The sequence below is a fragment of the Meriones unguiculatus genome, chromosome 3, assembly GCF_030254825.1.
Source record: "Meriones unguiculatus strain TT.TT164.6M chromosome 3, Bangor_MerUng_6.1, whole genome shotgun sequence".
Taxonomy (NCBI): Eukaryota; Metazoa; Chordata; class Mammalia; order Rodentia; family Muridae; genus Meriones; species Meriones unguiculatus.
Window position 1 is genome coordinate 179324235 of NC_083351.1, and position 26386 is coordinate 179350620.

The 26386-nt window shown below is 39.3% G+C and overlaps 1 protein-coding gene across 1 annotated transcript; it reads right to left on the reverse strand.

The window, feature by feature from the left end:
• LOC110557433 (transmembrane emp24 domain-containing protein 11) lies at positions 1-26068 on the reverse strand. The gene is made up of 5 exons (XM_021651791.2): positions 25944-26068; positions 12422-12522; positions 1842-1967; positions 984-1130; positions 1-161 (listed from the first exon to the last, which is right to left on the reverse strand). Exons 1-5 carry the CDS (start codon positions 26065-26067, stop codon positions 12-14), a joined length of 648 nt encoding a protein of 215 aa, XP_021507466.1. The 5' UTR covers position 26068; the 3' UTR covers positions 1-11.
• Positions 26069-26386: the final 318 nt, after the last annotated feature.

The window sequence follows — 26386 nt, forward strand, 5'->3', positions numbered from 1 at the left end:
CCTACATTATTTTAAACAAGCTTCTTAGCTATAAAGAAATCTTTAAGGTGCTTCATTTGAAAAATTCCAACCGAGATAAAGATTGTTATTTGTGCGAAAGCCCACCATAAAACATTTCTATTTGTATCTTCACTGGTCATACGGAAATTTTCCTCACGGTCCTATTCAGAAAATAAATAGTTTTAGTTTGTTAAAGTATATTGCGTATGGTTTTTGAGGTGTAGCTTGCTGTATGCATTTAATATTTAATATTATTTAATATTATCCAGTTAATATAAAAAGTAGAATACCATTTTCTAAGCTGTAATTTATTCTTTAGCGAACTATCAGACAGCAAATTAGCAAAATATGTTCTTTTACTTTTACTTTGATCTATACTTGATCTTTTACAAACTTTACATATTTTTTACCATCAAGCAAAATGAACATTACTTAATAGTGATGGATTTTCATCATTAAATCTTTATGTTGGGCTCCATGCCACACACTTGCCTACCTTATCTAATTACCATGCCTCATCCTTATTTTTCAGCTAAAGAAACTGAGACTTGGTGATGACACAAAGTAAGTGAGCAGATTTGAGTCCATGTCTGGCCAGTATCCACTGAGCAGAGTGGCTCAGAAAACACTTGGTGTCATAAGAATAAAACTGTGATCCTAAATGTGCTCATGCTTGGGTGTCTACAGTGTATGGCACGTGCTTGGAAGCATCCCTTTATTTTGTAAGCTCACATCCTCTGTTATGAGGTGGATACTTTGATAGAAACTTTGGGATGAAGAGGCAAATCAGCCCAGTCTCCTTTTCTAAAGGAATTCATGGGCCAGTAGAAAGATTACTCTTTCCCTATTCTCTTCACACACACACACAGTTCCTAGCTTAGACTTAGGAAAAAGTAGTTTATTCTTTTCTTGGTTCAGAGTTTTATGTTGAGAAATGAATTTTTGACCAGAAGAGATAAAATAAACTGAATAAACAGACTGACCCTTTGATAGTCTTGTTCTTTGAGTATTTGCTCAATTTGTTCAATTAGATGTTGAAGCTTGAAGGTTACTTCATTTACTTTGTCCTTTGCTTGAGCAATAGCTGCATCAAAGTCATGTTCTCCAACTCGAATATCTAAGTGGATGCGCTGTACAGTAGAAAGGGGGGAAACAAACCTTGGCATGTTTGAAAGAAACACCTGCAGTCTTTTTCCCTGCTTTTCTTTGTGCTGTTGCCTCCTCAGTCTCCCGCACTCCCTTTCATGAGTGAGGTGTCACGCCATCTTGATTTATCCTTTTTGCCCACACTATCACTCTATTCTTTATATACAGTCTTTCTTATATTAACAATTTTGTGGTGACCCATTGACCTTACTGTACACCTTCACGAACATCATATTTACTGACATGTAAATGCCCCTGGTGTTGAGAAAAATTTATTAATGCCCCAGGGAAGTTTCTTTTTACATATAGCTGAATGATGTATAATGACGTACAGATGCTTTCAGCTGTTCCTGGCACATTAGAAAATAGTGAATCACCCATGTACCATGTAAGAGCTTTTGTTACGAGAATTCCATTATTAATGCACCCTTCAGCCCTCACTTGCTTTCAAGCTGGAGTAATCACAGTTCTTTTAATCTTCCCCTAGAGCTCTTATTTTTCACCCTTTAATGGGCTTCACGGCTCTCCTTGTACCCTTCCAAGCTCTCCAGCTTTCTTTTTTGTTGCTCCACTGAGCTCTGGACATATAACTTTAATACGTTTACAGTCAGGCAGTCTGACTGATTTTGAAAACCAATGTCATGCTTGAATAGTGATGTTGTCTTCAACAAACAGGATACACAGCATATACTCACCAGCTTACTCCCTCCAAACGATACAAACTGTGTCGAATTAGATTCTAAGCAAATGATGTGTTCACCAGATGAATGTGAAGTAAAATAGAATGTCCCTTGTGTACCATATAACTTCGATAATAATACCTAGGGTTAAGAATTTCAACAGTTTATTTTTCTCTGTTTTCATCTTTATTTTTAATAGTCCTAATATTTTTAGCAGTCCTAAGAGAAAAAATAAAATACTTAACAAGCATGAAAAGTACTTAGCCTAACAATGAACAAAAGACACACGGTAGCAAAAACTCCCTTTGTTTATTGTAAGATTGAGGATTTAAAAATTCTTGGGAAGTATGGAGAAAAATAGTCTCCAAACAGTGTTGAAATGACTGAGCAACTGTTTTGGTTATCAGTTAAGGAATATGTGTAGCTGGAGAGATGGCTCAGTGGTTAAGAGCACTGACTGCTCTTCCAGAGGTCCTGAGTTCAATTCCCAGCAACCATGTTGTGGCTCACAACCATCTTTATGATCTGATGCATGTAAGTATATATGCAAATAGAACACTTGTGTACATAAAATAAATAAATCAATCAATCTTTAAAAAAAAGGAATATGTGTTAAAACTTTAAAAATATAATTATTGATTCAGCAATCCTACCTATAGAGAAGTATTTTATGAACATGTACAAGCACACAAAGTTACACAGAAAATAATATTTACTGTGCTACTTATGATAGCAAGATTGTTGCTTTAAAATAAGGAATAATAAGCCAAGGCAATAATAAGTTAACAATAATAAGTCAATTATAAAAATAAGTAAGAAGTTGTATGTAACAATAAAAGAAATGAAGAAATAGGTCTCTATACCTGTGTCTATACTACAGATGTCTATGTGCTGGTGCAGGGTGTGTGTGTGTGTGTGTGTGTGTGTGTGTGTGTGTTGTTCCTTACTATCCTAGGAGGCCTTCAAACTCTTAATCCACCTACCTTTTTTTTGGAGTATTGGCAATTACAGAAGCACCACCACACCTGAGTTTCTGTGTTAATTTACAGGATAAACTTTATAGGATACTATTTTTATAAAAAGCATTGTTTGTAAAAGCACACTCTCCCTCTCTCTCTGTGTGTGATAGCTATTATAACAAGAAAAATCTGAACTGAAAACCAGCAGTTCTTAGATGGGTAAAAGAATTGAGTTCATTGAAAAAAAAAAGAAAAAGAAAAAGAATTGAGTTCACATGACAAACTTCTGTCCACAAAATTGGAGAGACAGATAGATGGATTTAAAAAAAAAAAAAAAGATCACAACTCACTAGAGCAAAAATGCACAAGTAAAATTCTGTGGAAGCTGGTACTAGATTCCTTGTACCAGGTTCTGTCTGTGTATCTATGTATCTATCTATCTATATATCTATGTATGTATGTATGTATGTATGTATGTATCTATCTATCTATCTATCTATCTATCTATCTATATATGTCTGTCTGTGTGCCACAATGAAAGGTGAAAATTATGCATGAAGATAGTGCAAGGATATATGCAAAATGTCAGAATTAAGGATATTAGAATTGCCAGATCAAAAAAAATTTATGCTAAAGGATTACCAGGTCAGGAATTTTTGGAAAAAAAAAACTGTGCCAAAGAATCTAATGGGAAAAGTAGACAATGTGAAAGAGAATGTGGGTCATATGAATAAAAAATCTCTAAGAAAACAAATGAGATAAAATACACTAAAAAGAAATGAAGTCTGTCTTTAAGGTATTGGTTTGTGGTTGGCCATTGATGAGAAAAGACTCTTTGAACTTGAGACTAGACTGACTTCCAAAACTGAAAAACAAGAAAAATAAATGGGACAGAATATCCAAGAACTGTGAAGAAAATAACTAGAACTTAACATTCATAATGGTGGTATCAGAAGGAGAAAGAGAAAGAAAAAAAGAGAAATATCTAAAGCAGTATGGACAAACTTGGAGTGAACTTTGGAGAACATTTGAGGCAAAAATAAAAATTTCAAGTTAAAGTCAAATACGAGTGTGGTTGTAAAGAATTCAAGAAACACCTTGTAGGATGAATGCCAATGCAAAAGAAGCAGTAACAACAGAACTACACATATGTACATCATATTAAAGTGACAGAAAGCTAAAAAGTCTTGACACAGAAGCAGAAATTTACCTGTACAGGAGTAAAGATCAGTACACCTGACTTCCTTGAAACCACACAAGAAGAGCGTGCGGGTAATAATTAAAAGCTAATGTGTCAGGCAGGAAAAACCCACCAGGTTAGGCCTCTGCAAAGTTACCCTTAAGAGGTGACCAGAAAGACCCTATCAGAAAAGCAAAATTTGGGAGAATGAGTCAGCAGTAGAACTGCCATCTCTGAAATGTTGAAATTCTCCAGTAAGAATGATGATGATGTAGGCCAGATAAAATCTGCATAAAGAAAAAGTGAGTATTAAAGAACGAATTAGTGGAAGTAAAATTAAAAATGTCTTATTCTTAATTTATCTACCAGATAATAGTTTGTCCAAATATATGCAAGAACTTACCTAATGATAATTTATGTATAAGTGAGATGATATAAAATCAGGATGATTAGGAATTCTTAGCTTATAACCATTTACACATGGCCTGTAAAGTAACAAATTGATATCTGAAGTAGACTTTTGTTTTTTCTTAACTGTGTCTTGCCAATTCTAGGATAATTTGGGAAAAATGAAAAAAGTTGTGTTAGTGATATACTTCAAAAGGGAGAGGAAGGACTGAAGGCTTAGCTGTTAAGAGCACGGATGGCTGTTTCAGAGGATCCAGATTCTATTCCGGGCACCTACATAGCAGCTCATAACCATTTTAGCTCCAGTTTCAGGGGATTTGATGCCCTCTTCTTGCCTCCAAAGGCATGAGGCATACAAGCAGATAGAACACTCATGTACAGTAATAAACTAAAATTAAAAAAGAGGGGCTGTCAGCTGGTCAGAGAGAGTAAATGTGACGGGAATGCTCAGCCACAAACAGGACGTTTTTATCTCATCCCTTCCCCTCAAGACTCAGGGACCCTCAACCAAAGAATAGATAAAGAAAATGTGATACATTTACACAGTGGAATTTTACTCAGATATTTGAGAAAAAAATGGCATCATGAATTTTTCAGGAAAATGAGTGGTACTAGAAAGAGATCACCTTGAGTGAGGCAACCCAGACCCAGAAAAAACAAACATGATATGTACACACTTATAGGTAGATATTAGCTGTTAAGTAAAGGCTAACTACACTACCATCCACAAACTCAGCCTAAGTAAGAAGGAGAGCTCAATGGGAGATGCGTGCATCTCATTGGGAAAGGAAAATAGAAGAGATTTTGCAGGTGGGCTGGGGGCAGGTGGGGATGAGAATAGGAGGGATCAGGTGGGGGAGGGAGGGATGACTGGAATAGGTAGGTATTTAGGGGCCATTGTGGAAACCTAGAGCAGTGGAACCTATGAGGGTGACCCTAGGGAAGATTCCTAATAATGGAGGACATGGAGCCTTAACTGCCCACCTTCCAGTGGTGGGACTGGGACACCAACACAGCCACAAAACCTTTAATCCACCCTATCCTGCCTGCGGAATGTGCTGAGGCAATGGTGCCTCAGGTCTTGATAGGAAAAGATGCAGAGACCCACATCCAAACATTAGATGGAGTTTGGGGAGCTCTGCAGAAGAGGGGGGAGGAGGGGTTATATGAGCCAGAGGTGTTGAGGACACCTGGAGAACAAAACCCACAGAGTCAACTAAGCAGGGCTCGTAGGGGCTCACAGAGCCTGAAGTGGCAATCACAGAGCCCTTTGAAAAATCACAGAGCTCTGTATTAGGTCATCTACATACATGCTGTGGTTGGTTAGCTTTGGTTTTTTTGTGGGGCTTCTAACAGTGGGGGTGGGGGTGTCTGACTCTTTTGCCTATTCTCAGGGCCCTTTTCCTTCTACTGAGTTGTCTTTTCAGCCTTGATATGAGTGTTAGTGCCTGGTCTTATTGTATCTTGTTATGCCATGTTTGGTTGATATCCCTGAGAGGCCTGCTCTTTTCTGAAAGGAAATGGAGTCACAGTGGCCCTGGGGGATAGGGGAGGTAGTGGTGGGAGGAGTGGAAGGAGGCAAGGCTTTGGTTGGGATGTATTGTATGAAGAATAAATAAAAAATTATCCCCCAAACCTCAAAACAAAAGCAAACAACAACTACAAAACATCATGGGAGAGAGGGCAGAAAGATTGAAGGAGCCAGAGGTCAGGAATGAAAATAAGAAAACAATGTCTTGATGTGATAGAACTGTTCTAGTCATGATCTCACAGCGGCTATAATTGCATACAAAATATCAGCACAATATCAAACCAAATGACATTCCAGCATGGAGTGGGGCTATTAATGTGTTTCAGGGGGGAGAGTCAGTTTTCTCCATTGATGTGGCAATGCTCCAGTGGATGACCATACACCCATGAGTATGTCGGTAGCACAAATTGCATTCATTGGGTTATAAAAAAAGGAATGAGAGGGGGAGAGGGAGGAAGAAAGGGAGAGAGAGAGAGAACACAAACTTGGGAGGCGAAGTGATGTAGATAGGAGTTTGTAGGTGAAATGGTGATAAATTCAATCAAAATATACTTTATACATGTATGAAATTTCCAAAGAATTAATAAAAAGTATTATTTAAAGGAGAAGAAATGAGATTCTAAAAAAAATGTTAAGACCACATAAAGCACGAGGAATGGGGAAGAAAGATAAAAATTAGAATGAAGGGCAAGGGCAATTCATAGACAATTTTAGCAAACTGAGGAGACATTAGCTCTAAGCCATATCAGTAGTCACTTTAATTGTCATTGGTCTAATAAATACATCAGTTAAAAGATGATTGTAAAAATGGAAAAAAATCCAAGAGCCAGTTATATCTTATCTGCACACAAACAATCACTCTCAACTGAGCATCATGGCACATTAGCCATAACCAAAAAGAAACTAGGGGTGATCATCTTCACTTCAGACAGCAGACTTCAGAGACAAATCATCACTGATAATTACAGCAACTCCAAGCAACATATATATTAATGCATGTGATGAATAGAAGACTTTTAAGCTGATTTAGCAATCCTCAAAGTTTATGAATAAGGCACCAAAGGAGGTGAAACAAAACCCAACAATTAAGTGGTCATATTTAGTTGGAGACTAAATATGGTTTTTAATTCTATCAGTGGAAAAAAAAAAACAGTAACTTAGAATCATCAGATGACTGGGTGTAATTGATGATACCTATAGGCTGCTTTAGCTACAGCAGAATACAAATTTATCTCAAACGTATAAGGATCAGATACCATACTCTGGCCCATATTCTTTAAATAAATTTAAAATAAATAGAAACCATACAATGTACATATTCAAACTACAATACATTAGAACTAACAATTGGTAATAGAATGATATCTGGGGAATCGCTAAACGAAAGTTAAACACCATCTTCCTAATTAACACATAGACAGAAAATTTATATAGAAGTGTAAATTTTTTTACTAAACAGCTTTATTAAAATTTGTGGCATTCAGTGAACATGTGATTAGAGGGAAATATAAAACATTGAATGAATGCATGTGTCAGAAAACTAGGAGTGCCTGCAATCCCAGTACTTATGAGGCTGAGGCAGGAGAATTGAAAGTTACAGACTAGCCTGGACTGGAGGAAGATGTTATTGGAGGGGAAAAGGAGGAGGAGTAGGAAAGGATAATGAAATCTTATCAGATAGAACTTGCCTGTGTTCAGATCCCATGTAAAAAAAAAACAAAAACCTCCTGAAATTTTTTTCTCTGACCTCCATACACATACAGTGTGGCATATGTGCACTGACATACAAGCACACACGGGCACACGCACACACAAACATGCACATTTCATTATACCTAAACAGAGAAAATGCAAACGGATAGCTGATTATTTGAAAAGATCAATAGCCCAGAATGTGGCTAGCCAAGACCACTAAGGAAAAAAAAATAGGACACAAATTACTAATGTCAGAAATAAGAGAGGCCATCTTTGTGGATCACATGGGTATTACAGAGAGAGTAGAGGATTGCCATGAACAACTCTGTGACTACTAATTTGGTAGCCTAGATGGAGTGGGCTGATTTCCTGGAAGACATAATTAGCTAAGTCTAATATTAGGAGAAATAAATTATCTTTATTTTAATGGGAAGATATCTAGACAGGGTCTTATGGAGCTGATGCTGACCTTGAACTCTTGACCCTTCTGCCTTACACCCCAAGCATTGGGGTAACAGCCATATGCCCAGGTTGTATTATATCATCTTAATGGGCCCATATCTAGTAAAAAAGTTGAATCAAGAGTAACTAACCTTCCAAAATAGAAACCACCAGGAACATATGGGTTCACTGGTATGTCTAACAATGGCTTAAGAAAGAAATTATGCCAATTCTGTGCAATCCCTGTCAGAAGACAAAACCGAAAGACTATCCCCTGCCCCCCTTTTTTGAGGAGGGTCTCAGTATGCTACCCAGGCTGGCTGTGAGCTCCTGAGCTCAAGTAGTCCTCTTAATTCTGCCTCACAAGAGCTGGGACTACAAGTAAGAACCAACATATTCAACTCCTAATTTATTTTATAAGACCAGCATGACCTTATTGCCAAAACCAGACTACACTAAAAAAAAAGAAACATGTGTATGGTTTTCTCCTATGAACATATATGTAAAAATTCTTAATAAAATAGTAGCAAATCAGATCTAAAAGTATATTAAAAGAATTACAGCCTAGTTAGGCTTCGTGGTACATGCCTTTAATCTCAGCATTTAGGAGGCAGAAGCAAGAGGATCTCTGTAAGTTTGAGGCCACCCTGCCAATAAAGCAAGTTCCAGGCCAACCAGGGATACATAAAAAGACCTGTCTCAAAAAAATATCGTGTGGGCAGGTGGGATTTATTACATATATGCTAGGCTTGTTAAGCATTCAGACATAATATAATTCATCACATCAGTGGGTTAAGTGTTGTTGTCAATAAAATTGATGTTGGGCTATACAGTGTTTATTATTTGCCCTATAATTATTATGGCAGTATTATTTAACCTGCTATCACAATCAGTAAGACAGAGACACCTGTTAGATTTTACAATTGCCCTATAATACCTTGGGCAAATAAGTCTACCTATGCTAACTCAATCACCTCCCCATCCACTTCCCAGCCTCCATCCAATGCCATCTGCCTTAACCATTTCTATTTGGTCCATTACCCAGCTATAATTCTATAAATAATGCTTAGTTTTCATCTGGATCACTTTCTCCATCTATGCCATCCTCAGAATCCTTCCTCCCAGCCAACATTCCTTCTCCAAGTTAACAAATGGTAGCGCCCTCCTTCCTCCCCTCTTTCCATCTGTCTCTCTGCTTCCTATGATTCTCCTTTCCTCCAAAGCCTCAGAGCCTTAGCCACACCTGCATCCTTCCACCCTGCCCAAGTACAGACTTTCTTTATTAACCAGTCAGGACTCATGACTAGGCCAGTTTACACAACAAGGATAGGGCAGTAATCAGATCTTGAGGGGCAGTATTAGCATCAAAATGCAAGAATCAGACCAACCCCAACAGTTAAGGAAGAAAAATAATACTTCAATTGATGCAGAACAGGATTTTGACAAAATATAATATTCATGATGAAAACAAATAAAACATTCTTCAAACTAGGAATTGAAGGGAACTTAGTCAATATAATGTGTATAGCTACAAAATTTATAGCTAACACACTTAATGGTGAGAGCGGAGAAGCCTTCATAGATTGGGAAGAAAGCGAGATACTGTTAAATTGAATTTCTGAGATTTTATTTCATATTTTAGGCTATAAACAGTCCTGTTTTGGTGAATACTTAAGTCAGCAAATGTTTTTTAATGCTTACTGGCTTGGTAGATTAAGAAAAAGCATACTTGAGTTTAAAACCTCAGTATTACCACTCTTTTTTAAAATATATTTTTTAAAGATTTATTTTAGTATGTATATAGTATCCTGTCTGCATGTATACCTACAGGCCAGAAGAGGGCACCAGATCTCATTACAGATGATTGTGAGCCACTATGTGGTTGTTAGAAATTGAACTCAGGACCTCTGGAAGAGCAACCAGTGCTCTTAACCACTGAGCCATCTCTCGAACCCCTGTGTTACCACTCTTGACAGAACGACATCTTGTAACTCATTTAACCTCAGCATCACAGTCTCTTCTTCACAGTGAGACAGGACTATTGAAAGTAGAAAATGGAAAGAAGAATGTGGAGGTTTGTATGGTGCATATATCTATGTTGTCGCTGGCGCTGCTCCTCCTGCTTAGCCAGGTTGTCAATGGCACGCCGTCAGATTAAGCAAACGCTCAAGGCTCGGGAGATAATAGATTGCAGTCCTGAGCAGAAACAGAAACTTGTGGAGTAATGATAGGAAGACATAGCTTGGCTGGCCTAGAACTGGCTATGTACACTAGACTAGTCTTGAACTTGTAGGGATCCACCTGCCTCTGCCCTCACTATGTCTGACCTGATAGGACTCTTAAAAGGCATTTTGAGACAGTAAGAAAATTAAACTATGGCTGTTCATTGTCTTTTTATCTCTAAATGGAGAGAACTTTCTTAAAAAATCAAGCCTATGTTAAAATCATACATACTGAAAAAAGAAAAAAAAAACCTCTTCGAGGAGGGGACGTTTCAATCAACTGTGGTTTTTAAAGAATTAGAGTCTTCCTGTGTTTCTCAGGCTTACCCTGAGTTTCTGGGCTCATACCTGCCTCAAGTCCCTGAGTCTCTGGGACTACGTGTGCATGCCACCATGTTCGACTCGGACACTGTGTATTTTAAAGAATTATTCTCTTCTGTCTTTTGAAAACAATAAAAGGTTTTAGTTTGACTTTTTTAAAGCCCAAGGGAAATGTTAATTTGGTTAAATAAATGTTGGAGATGTTTTCTGACAGTTTATCAAAAACTACTGGGGACTAATAGGGGTAACTAGTTTTGGTAGAACAGTCCTCAGTATGGGCTTGAGAATGGTCTTTAGTTGGCATAATTTTATGTAACAGATAATTAGGTGATCAAAATGTGTAGCTTGAGTTTGGTCTAATCAATGTTCATGAGACTGAGACTTCGCCATGCCTACATCAAGAAACGTCTTCTTGGCAGACAGACACCTTCCCTGTTTCATGAAGCATTGGTTCAGCTGTATCTGGCTACCCATCAACACAGTGCAGCATAACTGTGCTTTAAGTAATGGGCTGAGCAAGCCAGTCAGTTGGCCTGACACAGCTGTAAAGTGACAGTCTCTGTTACAAACATATGAACAAGATATCTGAGGGAAAACAGTCAAATAACCTTTCCATGACTGTAACTATAGGTGACTTGACTCTAACTCAAAATCTACATTCTGTCAACTATGATGACTTTCATGTTTCTCTACCAGCCCCCACAGAAGAAGAGATATGTGACCAGACAGATCTAGTGGCTGCTGCCTTGCTCGAGAAGGGTTCTACCACAGAATGAGAGCCAGGAGCCAGGAGGTGTTTAATGTGATTCACCTGCTTCAGTGAGGCTGTAACACTTGCAGAGCAGATGGGGCCTAGTACATATGAAATCAAGCATTATGGTTACCTGAGCGAACTTACCATTTGATTTCTCAAGTCACTTAGACTGGAGACTCTTTGAAGCTAGGTCCTTCTGCATTTTGTTGCATATGTCTGTCTGTCTGTCTGTCATCTGTTGATATCTTTTATCATCTATATTTTCTATCATCTATCTATCTTTAATTTCTATGTATCATCTCAATCTATCATTCTATTACATCTATCTATTTATTTATGTGGCATGTATGTGAAGGTCAGTGGACAATTAGCAGGAATTGATTCTCTCCTTTCGTCATGTGGGTCCCAGGAACCGAACTTAGATTGTTTGGTTTGGCATCAAATACCCTTTACTAATTGAGCCATCTCACTGTTGGAGGATGCCCTGCTTTTTAAGGTTGCTGTTTCCCCAGTCCAGAGAGCCTTTCTGAGCTTGGCACTAGATAGAGGACTCCCTCTCCCCAGCAGGGCCTCCTACTCTCTGCCTGATCTCATCTGGAGCATTTCTTTAGGCATAGATGTCTCTAACCATATCTGATATATGGCCTTTGACACCGTTCCCTCATAGCTCTCCTCTCTCTGCACTCACAGGTAACTAGGTACTGTGTTCCCATTCGTATGGTAGGAGCATGCTGCCAAATGCAAATCAAAGCATCTCTGCAATCCCCAGCCTTAACCAATTATGTACATTTATCCTGTGAGGCCCCTTTTGTTCACCCAGAATAAAGTTGAGCTATCTCGCTGAAGTGGTTCCTGGAGGTCATTTCTGTCATACTTGCTGCCCTTCCGAATACCCAGTTTGTCGCTTCTGCTCCCTTGTTTTTGAGGATCAGTGGCCAACGAACCCAGGAACAAGGGAGACCCATACTCACAGGCCCACTTTCTGCATTTTGTTCAGTTCTACATAACAGACTATAAATGCTGATTGATGCCCATGTGTAGCTCTTACAACCAGAAGGAGGGACAATGTAAAAGTATATTTTACCTCATCATTATAGGTTGTAACAGTCACAAACACTCCCAAACCGGGAGCAGATTCCAGGAAGTCTTGTCTGCCTATGTCCCACTGCTGGATCTTGAAAGTCCCTGTAGCAAAACGCAAAACACTGGTTAGACGACACAGGAAATATGTAATTACCACTTAGTTAAATTAATGTATTTCTTAATTTATTTGTATTATCAAATACTGTTAGTTTAAACAGAATTCAACTGTGGGATAAGACTTGCAGCCTGAGTCCAGACCTCTTGTTGGCTGTTTCACCACACGGCCTCAGTTCCTATTAAAAAATGAGGATATTACATACCCATATGCATTTTAGAGTTATGAGGATTGTTGAAGCTAATGAGCCAGGTGTAGTGGCTCCTGCCTGTCATCACTTCACTTAGGAAATTGAGGCAGGAGGCTTGCCATGAGTTTGAAGCCATTTGAGCTACATAGTAAGTCTCAGGGCAGCTTGAGCTACAAAGTGAGACCTTCTATCAAAACACACACACACACACACCCCAGGCTGGGGAAGTAGCTCATTCAGTGTTGCTGTACAATCATGAGGACCTGGCTTTGCTCACTAGTAGTTACGTAAAAAAGCCAGGTGTGGTAGCATATACTTATAATCCAGTGCTTGGGTAGCAGAGACAGGAGGATTCTTGAAGCTCACTGACGGAACAGTGTCTCAAAACAACAACAACAACAACAACAAAAACCCAGCAAAACAAAACAGGTGGACAACTCCTAAGCAACAACATTCAAGGTGGATCTCTCACCTCTACACACATGAAAAAGCAAGCACACACACACACACACACACACACACATGCACACACACACACACCCATACACACAGTCACACACACCCATACACAGACACACACGCACAGTTTATGAAACATTTCTATGTGGAATATAAGATCCATGTTATCCAGCCAATGTATTAGAGTTTTCTATAGGTTCGACAGAACTCATAGAATGAATCTCCTCCCCCCCCTCTATATATACACACATAGATATTTTCATCATATATAAAGTAATACAAATTGTCCCTACATGCATAGGGTTGATGTCATAAAGGGCTCCCTCAGATTTGGTTGGATAAGAAGAACTAAATGTCATCTTTAAAAGATTTAATGTATGTAAAAATTTAATATAATATAATTTAATAAAATTAAGAAATAGAAATATAAATACTTCTATACATACTATAGTTGGTAAATGTAGACTCTTCTTTCTCAACCACACATTTTGCTATCTCTATCTGGGAAAGGTCAATTTATTCAGGAGGACATGCAAAGGTCCTGAGGGAAGGCAATGCCTGGAGTACTGAAGAGATGAGTAAAGCCATCAAAGAAAATGGCAGAAGAGGTGTTTGAGAGGTGCAGGGGTTGGGGTCAGCCACAGAAGGGTTGCAAGTCCACTGTAAAGGATGCAGCTGACTTGGAGTAAACTGATATAACTTTCCTTAATTTTTTCTAACTGTTGTATGTAGAAAAAATTAAAAGGTAGAAGTTGCAAGGCTGTTGTAATCCAAGTGTCTTATACTCCTGATTGAAAATGGTAATGTTTGTAGAAGCACTAGATTTTTAAAAAGATTTTTCTTTTTATTCTATGTACATTGGTGTTTTGACTGTGTATATGTTTGTGTGAGGAGTTACAGACAGTTGTGAGCTGCCATGTGGGTGCTGGGACTTGAAGTCAGATCCATCTCAAAGAGCAGTCAGTGCTCTTAACCTCTGAGCCATCTCTCCAGCCCCAAGTACTAGGTTTTATCTTTCCTTTTCTGTTTCACAGTCAGGAGCTGGGTCTCAGGTAAAGTTACAGCCCTAAGTCTCATAGTGACTATGTTGCACAAGTGAAATTAGAATGGAGGGTGCCTGATTCTAGGACTGCAGTGCCTCCCTGGCAGTACTAAGAGACAAATGGGGCCAGGGCTGGAGAGAGAAAAGTGAAATCCTGTACTGGCGGGTTTTGTGTGTCAACTTGACACAAGTTAGAGTCATCACAGGGAAAGGAGCCTCAGGTGAGGAAAGGCCTCCATGAGATCCAGCTGTAGGGCATTTCCTCAATTAGTGATCAATGGAGGAGGGCCCAGCACACTGTAGGTGGTGTAATCCCTAGTCTAGTTGGTAGTTCTGTGTTCCATAAGAAGGCAGGCTGACTAAGCCAGGGAAAACAAGCCAGTAAGCAGCACCCTCCATGGCTCCTGCCTCAGCTCCTGCCTCCAGGATCCTGCTTGCCCTGTTGGAGATCTCGTCCTGGCCTCCTTCAATAATGAACAAATGGCAATATGGAAGTGTAAGCTAAGTAAACCCTTTCTCCCACCTTGCTTTCTGGTTGTGGTGTTTTGTCGCAGCAAGAGAAACCCTGGCTAAGAAAAATCTCCTTCAGGGATGCCGGGGGGCGGGGCTCCCAAGATGAGACACCTGCAGCCCACACTTGGTTCCTGCGTGTACTTCAGGGCCTTAAGGCTTAGGAAACTTTTTCACAATATTGGCCTCCTTCCACCCCTCCTTTAAGTTTGTTAACCATACATGTAATATATGCTCAATACGCTTTAGAATGGTCCATTACAACATGTTATTTACAAAATATTATTGATGAATCTGGACAAGATAAAGTAAATACCTTCTACCCTACTCTTCTTGCTAGTTACAACTAAACTCCAGGAAAAGATATGAAACAACCACCATAAGAGTAAAAAGTAAAGAAAAAAGGTAAACCGCCTCAGGACCTCAGGACTCAGCACAACTCAGCAGGTGTTTAATCTGTTTGATTTTCCCATTTTTACATAGTCTAGTCTGTATGTAAGAAAATCTTGTCATTTGCAGGGAAGGAGGTGTATCTCTGGAGAACGAAACACCTTTGATGTTGCATGATCTACTGCATGGACTGGGGTCCAGATGAATTGTCTGAAAGAAATTGCATCCTGTACACTGGATGTTTCAGCTGTGGAGACCTAGAAAGATACCTACCCCACAATGAATAAATAACATGGAGTAACTTTCTTCTACATGAAGAGCTAGGAGGATTCCAAAGAGGAGAGAGCTGGAGAAAAAAAAATCCAACCTGGGAGTTAAGTCATGGCAATACATTAGAATAGCCCATAAAACAAACTTGGATGCATATTTTGAATCTAAGTTGTTAAATAGGAACCAGAGTTGTAGCATAATAGTTAAAAAGTCTAAAATATAACTCAGTTGCTCTGTGGAGAACCAGGAAAATTTCAACTTGATTGAGAAAAGACAGTTACCTAAAACCAGTATCAAGATGACGCAGTTGTTGACAATAATTAGACAAAAATTTAAAGCACCTGTCATAAAACGTTTTTAACCAGGAGTGTGAACACTCTTGAAATAAATTAAAAACTAGAAGTTATGAGAAGAACAAAATGAACACATTAGAACAGGAAAATACAGTATTTAAATTTAGAAAAGGCCCACCTTGCTGAATCCACTCAATAAAAAAGCAAGAATGATTGGAAAGAATTAGAGGCAAAACTAGAGCAGTAAGAACAATTAAGCCTGAAAAATGGAGAAGAATGATGTTTTAATAGGCCTTGGTAAACTACAAAACAATGATTAAAAGTCTAAAATTTGTGGAGTTCCAGAGGAAAAGAAAAAGAATGTAAGGCCAGAAAAACTGGAGAAAATAATGACTAAACTTATAGAGTCAAGAAATTCAGCATACCCCAACAGAATTAGCCTCTGAAAAAATCCATTGCCTTGTACATCACAATCTAAAATTAAAGACCAGAAAAAAAAAACCAAAACTGGGCCATTGTAGGAAAGAAGTAGATCATGACTAACAAGGGTCAGTGATAGTGAATTACACCAGGAGCAGAAACACCTCACGTGGTGGCAGATGCTCCAGCACTGAGAGAATGCTAATCATAATCCTATGTGCAACAGAATAGTCTTGAGCATAGTCTTAGATCAATGGAAAGTTAATATTACGAAACTCAAGAATAGAGTCAAAAGAATTCTTAACCAGAAGAAGTCAAAGTATCACTATTTGCAGATGATATGATAGTATGCCTGAGTGACTCCAAAAATTCTACCAGGGAACTCCTACAGCTGATAAACATCTTCAGCATAGTGGCTGGATACAAAATTAACTAAAAAAAAAATCAGTAGCCCTCCTGTATACAAAAGACAAAAGGACTGAGAAAGAATTTAGGGAAACATCACCCTTCACAATAGCCACAAAGGACATAAAGTACTTTGGTGTGACCCTAACCAAGCAAGTCAAAGACTTGTATGAAAAAAAATTTAAGTCTCTGAAGAAAGAATTAGAAGATATCAGAAGATGGAAAGATCTCTCATGCTCATGGCTTGGCAGGATTAACATAGTAAAAATGGCCATCTTACCAAAAGCAATCTACAGATTCAATGCAATTCCCATCAAATTACCAGCACAATTCTTTACAGACCTGGAAAGAAAAATTCTCAACTTCATATGGAATAACAAGAAACCCAGAATTGCTAAAGCAATCATCTATAATAAAAGATCTTCTGGAGGCATCTCCATCCCTGATCTTAAGCTGTACTATAGAGCAACAGTAATAAGAACTGCATGGTGCTGTCTTAGAAACCGACTGGTGGATCAGTCGGTTTATCTAATAGAAGATCCTAACATAAATCCACATACTTATGGATACCTGAGTTTTGACAAAGATGCCAAAACCATACAATGAAAAAAGATAACATCTTTAACAAATGGTGCTCATCTAACTGGATGTCTACATGTAGAAAAATGCAAATAGATCCATACTTATCACCCTTCACAAAACTAAAGTCCAAGTAGATCAAAGACTTCAATATAAAACCAGACACACTAAACCTGTTAGAAGAAAAAGTAGGAATGAGCCTTGAGCTCATTGGCACAGGAAACAACTTCCTGAACAGAACAGCAACAGCACAGGCTCTAAGAGCAACAATCAATAAATGGGACCTCATGAAACTGAAAAGCTTCTGTAAAGCAAAGGACACTATCATCAGAACAAAACAACAGCCTATAGATTGGGAAAGGATCTTCACCAACCCTATATCTGACAGAGGGCCAATATTCAGAATATATAAAGAACTTAAGAAGTTAAACAGCAACAAATCAAGTAACCCAATTAAAAAATGGGGAACAGAGCTACACAGAGAATTCTCCATAGAGGAACACTGAATAGCAGAGAGAAACACTTAAAGAAATGCTCAACATCCTTAGTCACCAGGAAAATACAAATCAAAACAACCCTGAGATTTCACCTTATACCCATCAGAATAGCTAAGATCAAAAACTCAAGTGACAATACATGCTGGAGAGGATGTGGAGAAAGGGGAACCCTCCTCCATTGCTGGTGGAAATGTAAACTTTTACAACCACTTTGGAAATCAATCTGGCGCTTTCTCAGACAATTAGGAATAATGCTACCTCAAGATCCAGCTATACCACTCCTAGGCATATATCCAAAAGATACTCAAGTATACAAGGACATTTGCTTAACCATGTTTGTAGCAGCTTTATTTGTAATAGTCAGAAGCTGGAAACAACCCAGATGCCCCTCAGTTGAGGAATGGATACAGAAATTATGGGATATCCACACAGTGGAATATTACTCAGCTTTTAAAACAAGGAAATCATGAAATTTTCAGGCAAATGGTGGGAACGGAAAAAGATCATCCTGAGTGAGTTATCATAGAAGCAGAAAGACACACAGGGTATATACTCACTCATCAGTGGATAGTAGACATATAATATAGGATAATCATATTAAAATCTGTACACTTAAGGAAGCTAATCAAGAAGGAGGACTCTGGCTAAAATGCTCAATCCTCATTCAGAAAGGCAAATGAGACAGAGATCGGAAAAGGGAGAAAACAAGGAACAGGACAGGAGCCTACCACAGAGGGCCTCTGAAAGACTCCACCCTGCAGGGTATTGAGGCAGATGGTGAGACTTATAGCCAAACTTTGGGCAGAGTGCAGGGAATCTTATGGAAGAAGTGGGAAATAGTAAGACCTGGAGAGAACAGGAGCTCCACAAGAGCAAGAAAACCAAAATATCTGGGCACAGAGGTCTTTTCTGAGACTGATACTCCAACCAAGGACCATTCATGGAGATAACCTAGAACCCCTGCAGAGAAGTAGCCCATGGCAGCTCAGTGTCCAAGTGGGTTCCCTAGTAATGGGAACAGGGACTGTCTCTGACATGAACTCAGTGGCTGGCTCTTTGATCACCTCCCCCTGAGGGGGGAGCAGCCTTGCCAGGCCACAGAGGAAGACAATGCAGCCAGTCCTGATGATACCTGATAGACTAGGGTCAGAAGGAAGGGGAGGAGGACCTCCCTTATCAGTGGACTGGGGGAGAGGCATAGGTGGAGAAGAGGGAGGGATGGTGGGATTGGGAGGGGGGAGAGAGGGGCCTACAGGCGGGATACAAGGTGAATAAACTAATTAATAAAAATAATTAAAAAAGAAAGAATTCTTAACCAGGCATGGTGGTGTTCACCTTTAATCTTACGGTTTTACTATGTTTCTTTGTCTGGCCTTGAACACATTATGTAGACTAGGCCAGCCTCACAGAAATCTGCCTCCTCTGCCTTCTGAATGCTGGGGCCACACCACCACACCTGCCATTCTCCACTTTGTGAAAGTACCTTTTATTTGCCTGATGTAATCGTCACCATGGAGGCTCACTGACTCTGTCTGCTAACCTAGGCCTACTCCTGGAAGCTTCCAGCCTCTGTACAATCTAACCTAGGCCTAGAACGTCTCAGCCTCTGAGACTCACTGCTGAATAAGCTCATCCTTCCTAGTTCTGAACTCTTGCTCCCTGGTTCAACTCAGCTGTTCTGGCTCCTCTGCAAGCTGACTGATTCAGTCTGGCTTCTCTCAGTTTCTCACTGAATAGCTTTGCTTGGCCTCAAACTAACCCTAGCAATCTGTTCTAATTTTGTAGCTCCTTCTATTTTCTGGTTAGTAGGCTTTCATCCCAGCATCTGACTCCCCAGTCTTTATTGGTAAAATCAATTGTTTGAGTTTTGTTTTTTGTTTTTTTTTTTAATTACACCACTTTTTAAGGTGACAGTTTAAAGTGGCTGACATTTAAAACCCAAGTTTTAACAATGCTGTGCCTTTCAATGTATATGGAGATAATATTTAAGACAATTACAAATGGTAGACTAAGCCTTTATGTTTCTCTTAAAATGATAGTAATACTAAGCGATATTAATAAGTAATAAATCTAAAGAAAGATACAGTAAAAACACTTTATCTATAATATATAAAGTAATATATAAATAATTTATATCATATGTATAATATAAAATATTTACATATTTACATATTTTATATTATAAAATATAAATATATGATATGTGTAATATATTATGAAATATAAAATATATGTTATATATTTATATATTTATAATATATAAAACATTCACGCAACCTACAGGTAGTGAGGAAATGGAGACCAGAAGACTTAAAAGAATGTAAAATTAATGAAGTGGCAGACATAACTTTGGCTATTAATAATTACATGGAATGTAATATAGCCTAAACAGAGATTAGATAAAGTTTGTAGGAATGGACTTTTACAACCCAATTATAATGCAGTCTGAGAAAATAATTTTTAGCATAGTGTTATTGTTAGGTACTCTGGCTTGACTTAATAAAAGCCTGAATGGCTCAAATAAACTGGGTGTTAGAGCAAAAAAACTTAGTAGAGATAAGAGACATCACATAGAAGTAGAAGAGATATAATTGTCATAAGTTCACCAAATGATAGGGCTTCCAAACACATGGGATAAAGAAAATAGAATCTAAATAAGAACTAAGCAAATCCATATTATTGATGTTTTCACAGCCTTCTAAGGACTTCATATCATTGGACATAAAGTCAACAAGGATGTGGAAAAACTGCAGCACCAACAGACCCTCTTGACATTTGGAGATCAATGTGCGAGACAACAGCAGAACATACACACATGTGCACATGGACAGTTTAGGCAGCAGGTCCCAAAAAGTGACAATGGATTTCTGCTGAGGTAGCTGAAGGCTGCTGGAAAAACAAATTCATTTCTTGAATAGGGACAGGAACTTTCTAAGTATATGACCACCTAGAAGTCTGTTGTGTTTCCATTCTCAGAAACTTCTGGTTCTTGTTGCATCTTTCCTGCTTAGGCTTGCCTGGTGTCTTGCTGTGTATGGAATCTCTGTTTTTTGCTTTTTTTAAATCACCAAATCCCGCCCCTTTGTAGCTTACCTTTTCTGACTGCGGTGGTTAGAGTGCCACTGTTCTATCAGTGGCCACATCTTATTTTTGTAGAACTTTCTCATTTCCATTCCAAGCACAGCCCCCATGGAGCTGTTATTGCCAGCATGTTTGTTTTTGTGCATGCCTTTTGGGAACAAAGTATGCACACATCTAGATTCTTTGAGGTGCTAGAGAGCAGGAGACATTTTATTCATCATTAAAAAAATAATCTCAGGCTGAGAGGTGGCTCAGAGGTTAAGAGCACCAGCTGCTCTTCCAGAGGTCCGGAGTCCAATTCCCAGCAACAACGTTGCTCATGACCAACTATAGAGAGATCTGGTGCCCTCTTCTGGCCTGCAGGTGTACATGCAGACAGGTATAGACAATAAATAAGTCTTTAAAAACACAGTCTCTGGTCCACAAATCTCTGGGCCTATAGATTATATAATAAGCCTATCGCAGTGTTTGGATACATGGTAGAGGTTCAGTAAATATTTGTAGAGTGAATTTAAGTGTCTCCTTAAAGCATACACTAAATGAGGGATTCTCAGTTGATGAATGCCAGTATTTAAAATTCCAGTATTCCAGTAATGTTGCATTCTCAGAATGAGTAGAGGGTAATTTCTGCTTGTTTTTGTCCAGATTCTTCTAGCCCTAAGTACATAACTTCACTCCTCAGGCAAGCAGGAATAACAAAGGGAGGGGTCATGTCCGGTGTGGTCAGCAGATGTCAGAAGGGAAGCACTGGGTATGGAGGAGAAAGTCTGGGACGGGGTCAGTGAAGAAGATTGAGTGAACAACCCTGGGACAGAAGTTCCCACACGCTTTTCCCTGGGGGCAAGGTGCTTTGTCACCATGCTCACAGCATGGCAAAGGGCTTCAAAATGTACGGAGTAAAGGAAGCACTTTCCCTCATAGCTCTTCTACTCCTTTCTGGTCTCTCTTTCCTTTAGTGTTGAGGGCTATCCTGCTTTAATGAGACAGTCTCCTTCACTAATCTCTTCTTGCCGTCTTCTGTGGAACCCACTCCATGAGTTCCTAGTCTAAGATTGTATTTCCCAGTTCTTGTATGTATAAATGTTTTTTTTTTTAATTTCAGTAGTTAATATTCTCAATTTTGCCCATGCATTTCCTTATCTTCTTTTTTATTATTGAGTGCTGCTGTGAGCAATGGCACCGAAGGTTCTGTTTAGGGTCTTGCTTCTGAGTCTCTGAGTTATAAACTTAGGCAAGGATTTCTGGGTCATATGTGGATGGTTATTGCATGTTTTTATGTTCCCCAGAACTCAGGATGGGTGTTAGTGATCTGAATTTGCTCCTAAGCATCTTCCCTCCCCTATGGGAGCCTTTCCTTAGCAAATCACTGGTATTTGAATCCTTGAATCAGGCTCTGCTGCAGAGAGCTCTCAATACTGGGTGCTGAAGTAAGACCTCCAGAGTCCTGAATGGGGTCTGTCCTACTGGAGTTTGGACATTATCTATTTAATATGCCATTCTTCTGCTCTTTTGTGGTCTGTAATAAGACTTGTACTTAAAAATCCAAGTTGTACTTATGCCCAGGGATATGATACTATCAGAACCCTTTTCAAGGAAAGGCGTGTTCAGGCGTCCTCACGTCCAGCAGTGTCTTTCTTTAGTAGTCTGTCTTTACAGTATGACCACGTTTTCCCAACAAATTTTTTGTCTCCGTCTTTCCTTGTTACAAGGGGCTGGCTGCCTCATTTTTAGAAAATGAAAGGAAGGATGAAAAGAAAGGAGAAGCTAGAGGGAAGGCCCAATGGTTAAGTGCTCTTGCTCGCTCTTCCAGAATACTGGACTTCAGTTTCCAGTATCTCCATCAGGTGCCTTACGACTGCCTGGAACTGCAGCTCCTAATGATCTGAGTCCTTCTTCTGGCCTCACCAGGGAAGCACAGTCATGTGCGTACCCCCTACCCCAAACATACATAGAGAATTAAAAACAAGAATTAAACATTTTTAAAGGAATAAAGAAATGAGAAAAGATCTCTATGGAGCTTTCCAGGCCAAAGTAATTGCAGATGCAGCTTTCCTGCTTGTCTCACTGCCCCTGGCTCCTTTGTACCATCAAAAATGGCTTCAACTTCTTTTCACACAGAATTGTCTATAATTTATTTACAAGTAAAACTAAGGGAAACAACATCAAACACACATAATGTGTCATAGGAGTTTCCAGGCAAGGCTTTCTCATGCCAGACTTGCTGTAGTTCCTTTAGTTGACAAGTCCTGTATTGTCCACTTCTCAGCTTCCAGCAGACAACTCAGGCTTGTGATTCTCAGACATCTTTCCATTCCTTAAAGGATTGGAACTGAAAGCATACCTAGCTTCTCCATCATGCTTAGAACAGGAACCAGAAGCCAAGTTAGCAGCATTAGAGACAAAGTCCAGAAGGTGGGAGCCAACCTTGACAGAGCACCTGTAGCAAGTCAGGGACATGCCAGGTGCTTTTCTGTCCAGGGACATTTTGTCCTCTGACAACTGAAATGGCTCGGTCACCAGCTATCAGACAGTCAAAGACTCTGTCTGTAATGTGGTAGATTTTGTAGATCCCTTCTGGTCTGTGCTTAGTCTTAATGAGAAAAGCATAGTGTGATGATTGGCACAGGTCAATTCCTGAACTTTCTAGATGGGTTCATTTTACGAGACTCCACTAGCAGTAAGGCCTGGAAGGAGACAGTACACATATCATATGTGCTATTGCTGTACTTATGGGACCTTGGAGCATAGTCCAAGGTTTCACAGATTTAGGCATGTATTTGCATCTCACTATTAACTTCAACACAAAGATGAGTATATTTTTTATATCATTCTTACTGTGGTGTGTTTGATACTGCCTTTGCTATCATGTATACACCATGGAAAGCTGAGGATTATCACTGCCTCTGCAGGATTTTCAGTTCAGTGGACCAAGGATGTAAAAACAGAGTCTTTGTTGACAACAGGCAGCACAGGTAAGTCTGTCTGAGTCCAGTGAACCTCTCCCTGGTGTGTTCAGCAAATGGAACTAAGCCAGAGTCTGGCTTTAAGCAGAGGAGTTCATAACATGCCATAAACAAAAATAAGCATACAATAAAATATTTTCAGTATGGGGATTTAAAAAATAAATGTTAAGACTTTAATTAGTAAACTGGATGTGGTGGTGCATACCTGTAATCCCAGAATGGAGGGAGGCAGAGACAGGTGGATCGCTGTGAGTTCAAGGCCAGCCTGGTCTACAAAGCAAGTCCAGGACAGCCAAGGCTACATAGAGAAACCATGTTTCAAAAAAAAAAAAAAAAAAAAAGAGAATTAATGTATTGTCTGGAATATCCAAAAGTTCAGTAGTGGTTCAGCAGAGAAGGCTCTGGGTTGTGGTGCCTGGGTGCAGCTCCCTACATCTCCCTTCTCTGGGCACACCGAGCTTCCTGAGCTTCCTCAGTTGTCACGTTTCTTTTCATATTACCTTCTCTCTTGTCTGTTGGGATTCAGGTATGAGATGGTCATCTGCCTGGCTCCTCCTTGTCTCTCTGCTTTCCTGGTCTTTCATTCCTTTTCTGTTGAGGCCTCTTCTAGTTTGGTAATCCCGTCTCCTTCACTTGCTGCTTCTCCCCATCTTTTATTGAATCCATTCCATGAGTTCCTAGTTTCAGACATTGTAGTTCCCAGTTCTTATGTGTGTATTTGTGTGTGTTTAAAAGATTCCTATAGTTAAAATGCTCATTATTTTCATCTATTTCCCTGTTATTTTTAAAAGTTAAAATTATTTAAGACCCTTTCTGAATAGTGTATGGTTATGTTTCTATTGTCTGTTTGTCTTTGGGGTAATTTGTTTGTTTGTTTGTTTGTTTTTCAAAACATGCCACCTGACACATTTCAAATTTTTCTATAGTTAAAGTTGAATTTAAGAAAATTAACTCAGTCTGCATAGCTGTGTCAGCTGATGCCTGAGGAGACCATAGTTGGGAAAAGAGAGGTTTGAAGCTGAGGAAGATGAGTTTATCTAGAGTTTGGGCAGAGCTAGGCACTTTGAAGAGAGGGCTGTGGAGTCTCTCCTCAGGCAGCTGTCAGGGCACTATGCTGTCACGCTGACCTTCCCTCTTCAACAACTCCAGGGGCCTGGTGGCTTTTCAGCTTGCTGCCACCAACGCACAGGTCACTCGTCTCTCTAACTCCCCTATGCCTCTTGACGTGTAAGCTGAAAAGTTCAAAAGTTACGAGGAAAATGGTCATCTGTACTAGGATTTGCCCAGGTATCCAGGTACTCGCCGAGGACACACTGAGGAGTATGTGTCGCCACATCATCGCCATTGCTTTACCATGCACAGAAGCAGAGGGCTGTGCTCAGTGTTAGCCGTCAGGTCAGATCAGGGCCCAGCCTATCGTTCAGACTCCCAGCCTCGAAAATAACTTCTTCCCTCTGTGGCTAACAGAATGGAGGGCTGCAGCACTGTTTCCCACTAGACCATAAAGAGTCTATAGTTTTCCTTTCCATTTTGCTTGCTACAAGTTCTGCCTCACATGCTTGTTGAATTTAAGTTTTCAAACCAAATTATTATTCTTGAAAATACAATACTGAATAATGGTCAAGATGAACTGAGATGATGCGATATTAATCAATAAAAGATAGAATATGAAAATACATAACCAATATTAGTGATGAATCATGTTACATTTAGATTTTATTTTCTCCTTGCCTTAAAATCAGAAAACTTTATATTGATTCATATTTACATGTTAGAAAAATTGTGCTTTCAATATGATGTTGAAACTACTGAGTGCTTATGTCTTCCTCAGAAGACGGGTGATGCTCACCTGTGTAGCAACGTGCTCGCCTCTGGGAGCATCTGGAAGTCACTGTGGTGACAATGTGGTTGGCAAAGTCAGGCTCTGAAAGCATGACTGCCTCATGGTACTCTCTTCTCACAGTTTCACTGAGCGCCAGGAAGCTGGATACAAGTAGACTCAGGCTGTGTGTTCTGCTTTGCTAGAGCAGTCAGAAATCCTCATCTATGTTCCGCATAGTCAATCATGATTTGCTAAGTGACACCAGAGATTTTCTACTTGAGGGAATATGACATCCATAAAACAAATCAAACTTAGTTTCAGAATTAGGCCTTCTGTTTTATGTATTATATAATTCACCTCAAGAAAATTTTCACGCCGTTTTATAACTTAATATCAGAGCATTATAATCGCTGCTGAATAATGCAGCTATCAGATTAGTGTTACACCATGTGCGCCAGCCCTCAGTAGAAGAGTCTGTCTTACTCACCGGTTATTAGTGTGTCACTTGGAATGTCTTCTATTATACATTTCTCCTCTCGCTCTCCAGCATGGAAATAAAAAGCAGCTGAAAATGAAAAGCTAAAACATAAAAAAATTGCCTGCATTTGCATCTCTACAGTATTAGCTGTTCCAGATGATCCTTTCTTTGAAGTAGACTAGTAACAAGTGACTGTTTATTAAGTGTATTTCGCTGAGTGATTTTGTGAAATTGATTTTTGTGAGAAATTACAGCTGGTGCCTACACCTGGGCAGATAAGCGCTGTAAACCCACTGATCCAGATAAAAAGACATTTAGATTTTGGAGCCCTCCAGAGGGCTCCTTTCAATCTTGTTTTTGAAGATGTTGTGATAGAGTGATGGTTATTGCCAGGTCAGTCAGCTGGAAGAAGCTTGAGCACCCTCTTTTACACGGATCCTATGGCGGATCTC

Coding starts and splice junctions, on each gene's coding strand:
- LOC110557433 (XM_021651791.2), bottom strand. CDS start 26,067: ATGCAAATGCAGGCAATTTTTTTATGTTTTAGCTTTTCATTTTCAGCT. Junction 1,131..1,841: donor CGTTTGGAGGGAGTAAGCTG/GTGAGTATATGC, acceptor TCTACTGTACAG/CGCATCCACTTAGATATTCG. Junction 162..983: donor AAGAACAAGACTATCAAAGG/GTCAGTCTGTTT, acceptor TTTTCTGAATAG/GACCGTGAGGAAAATTTCCG.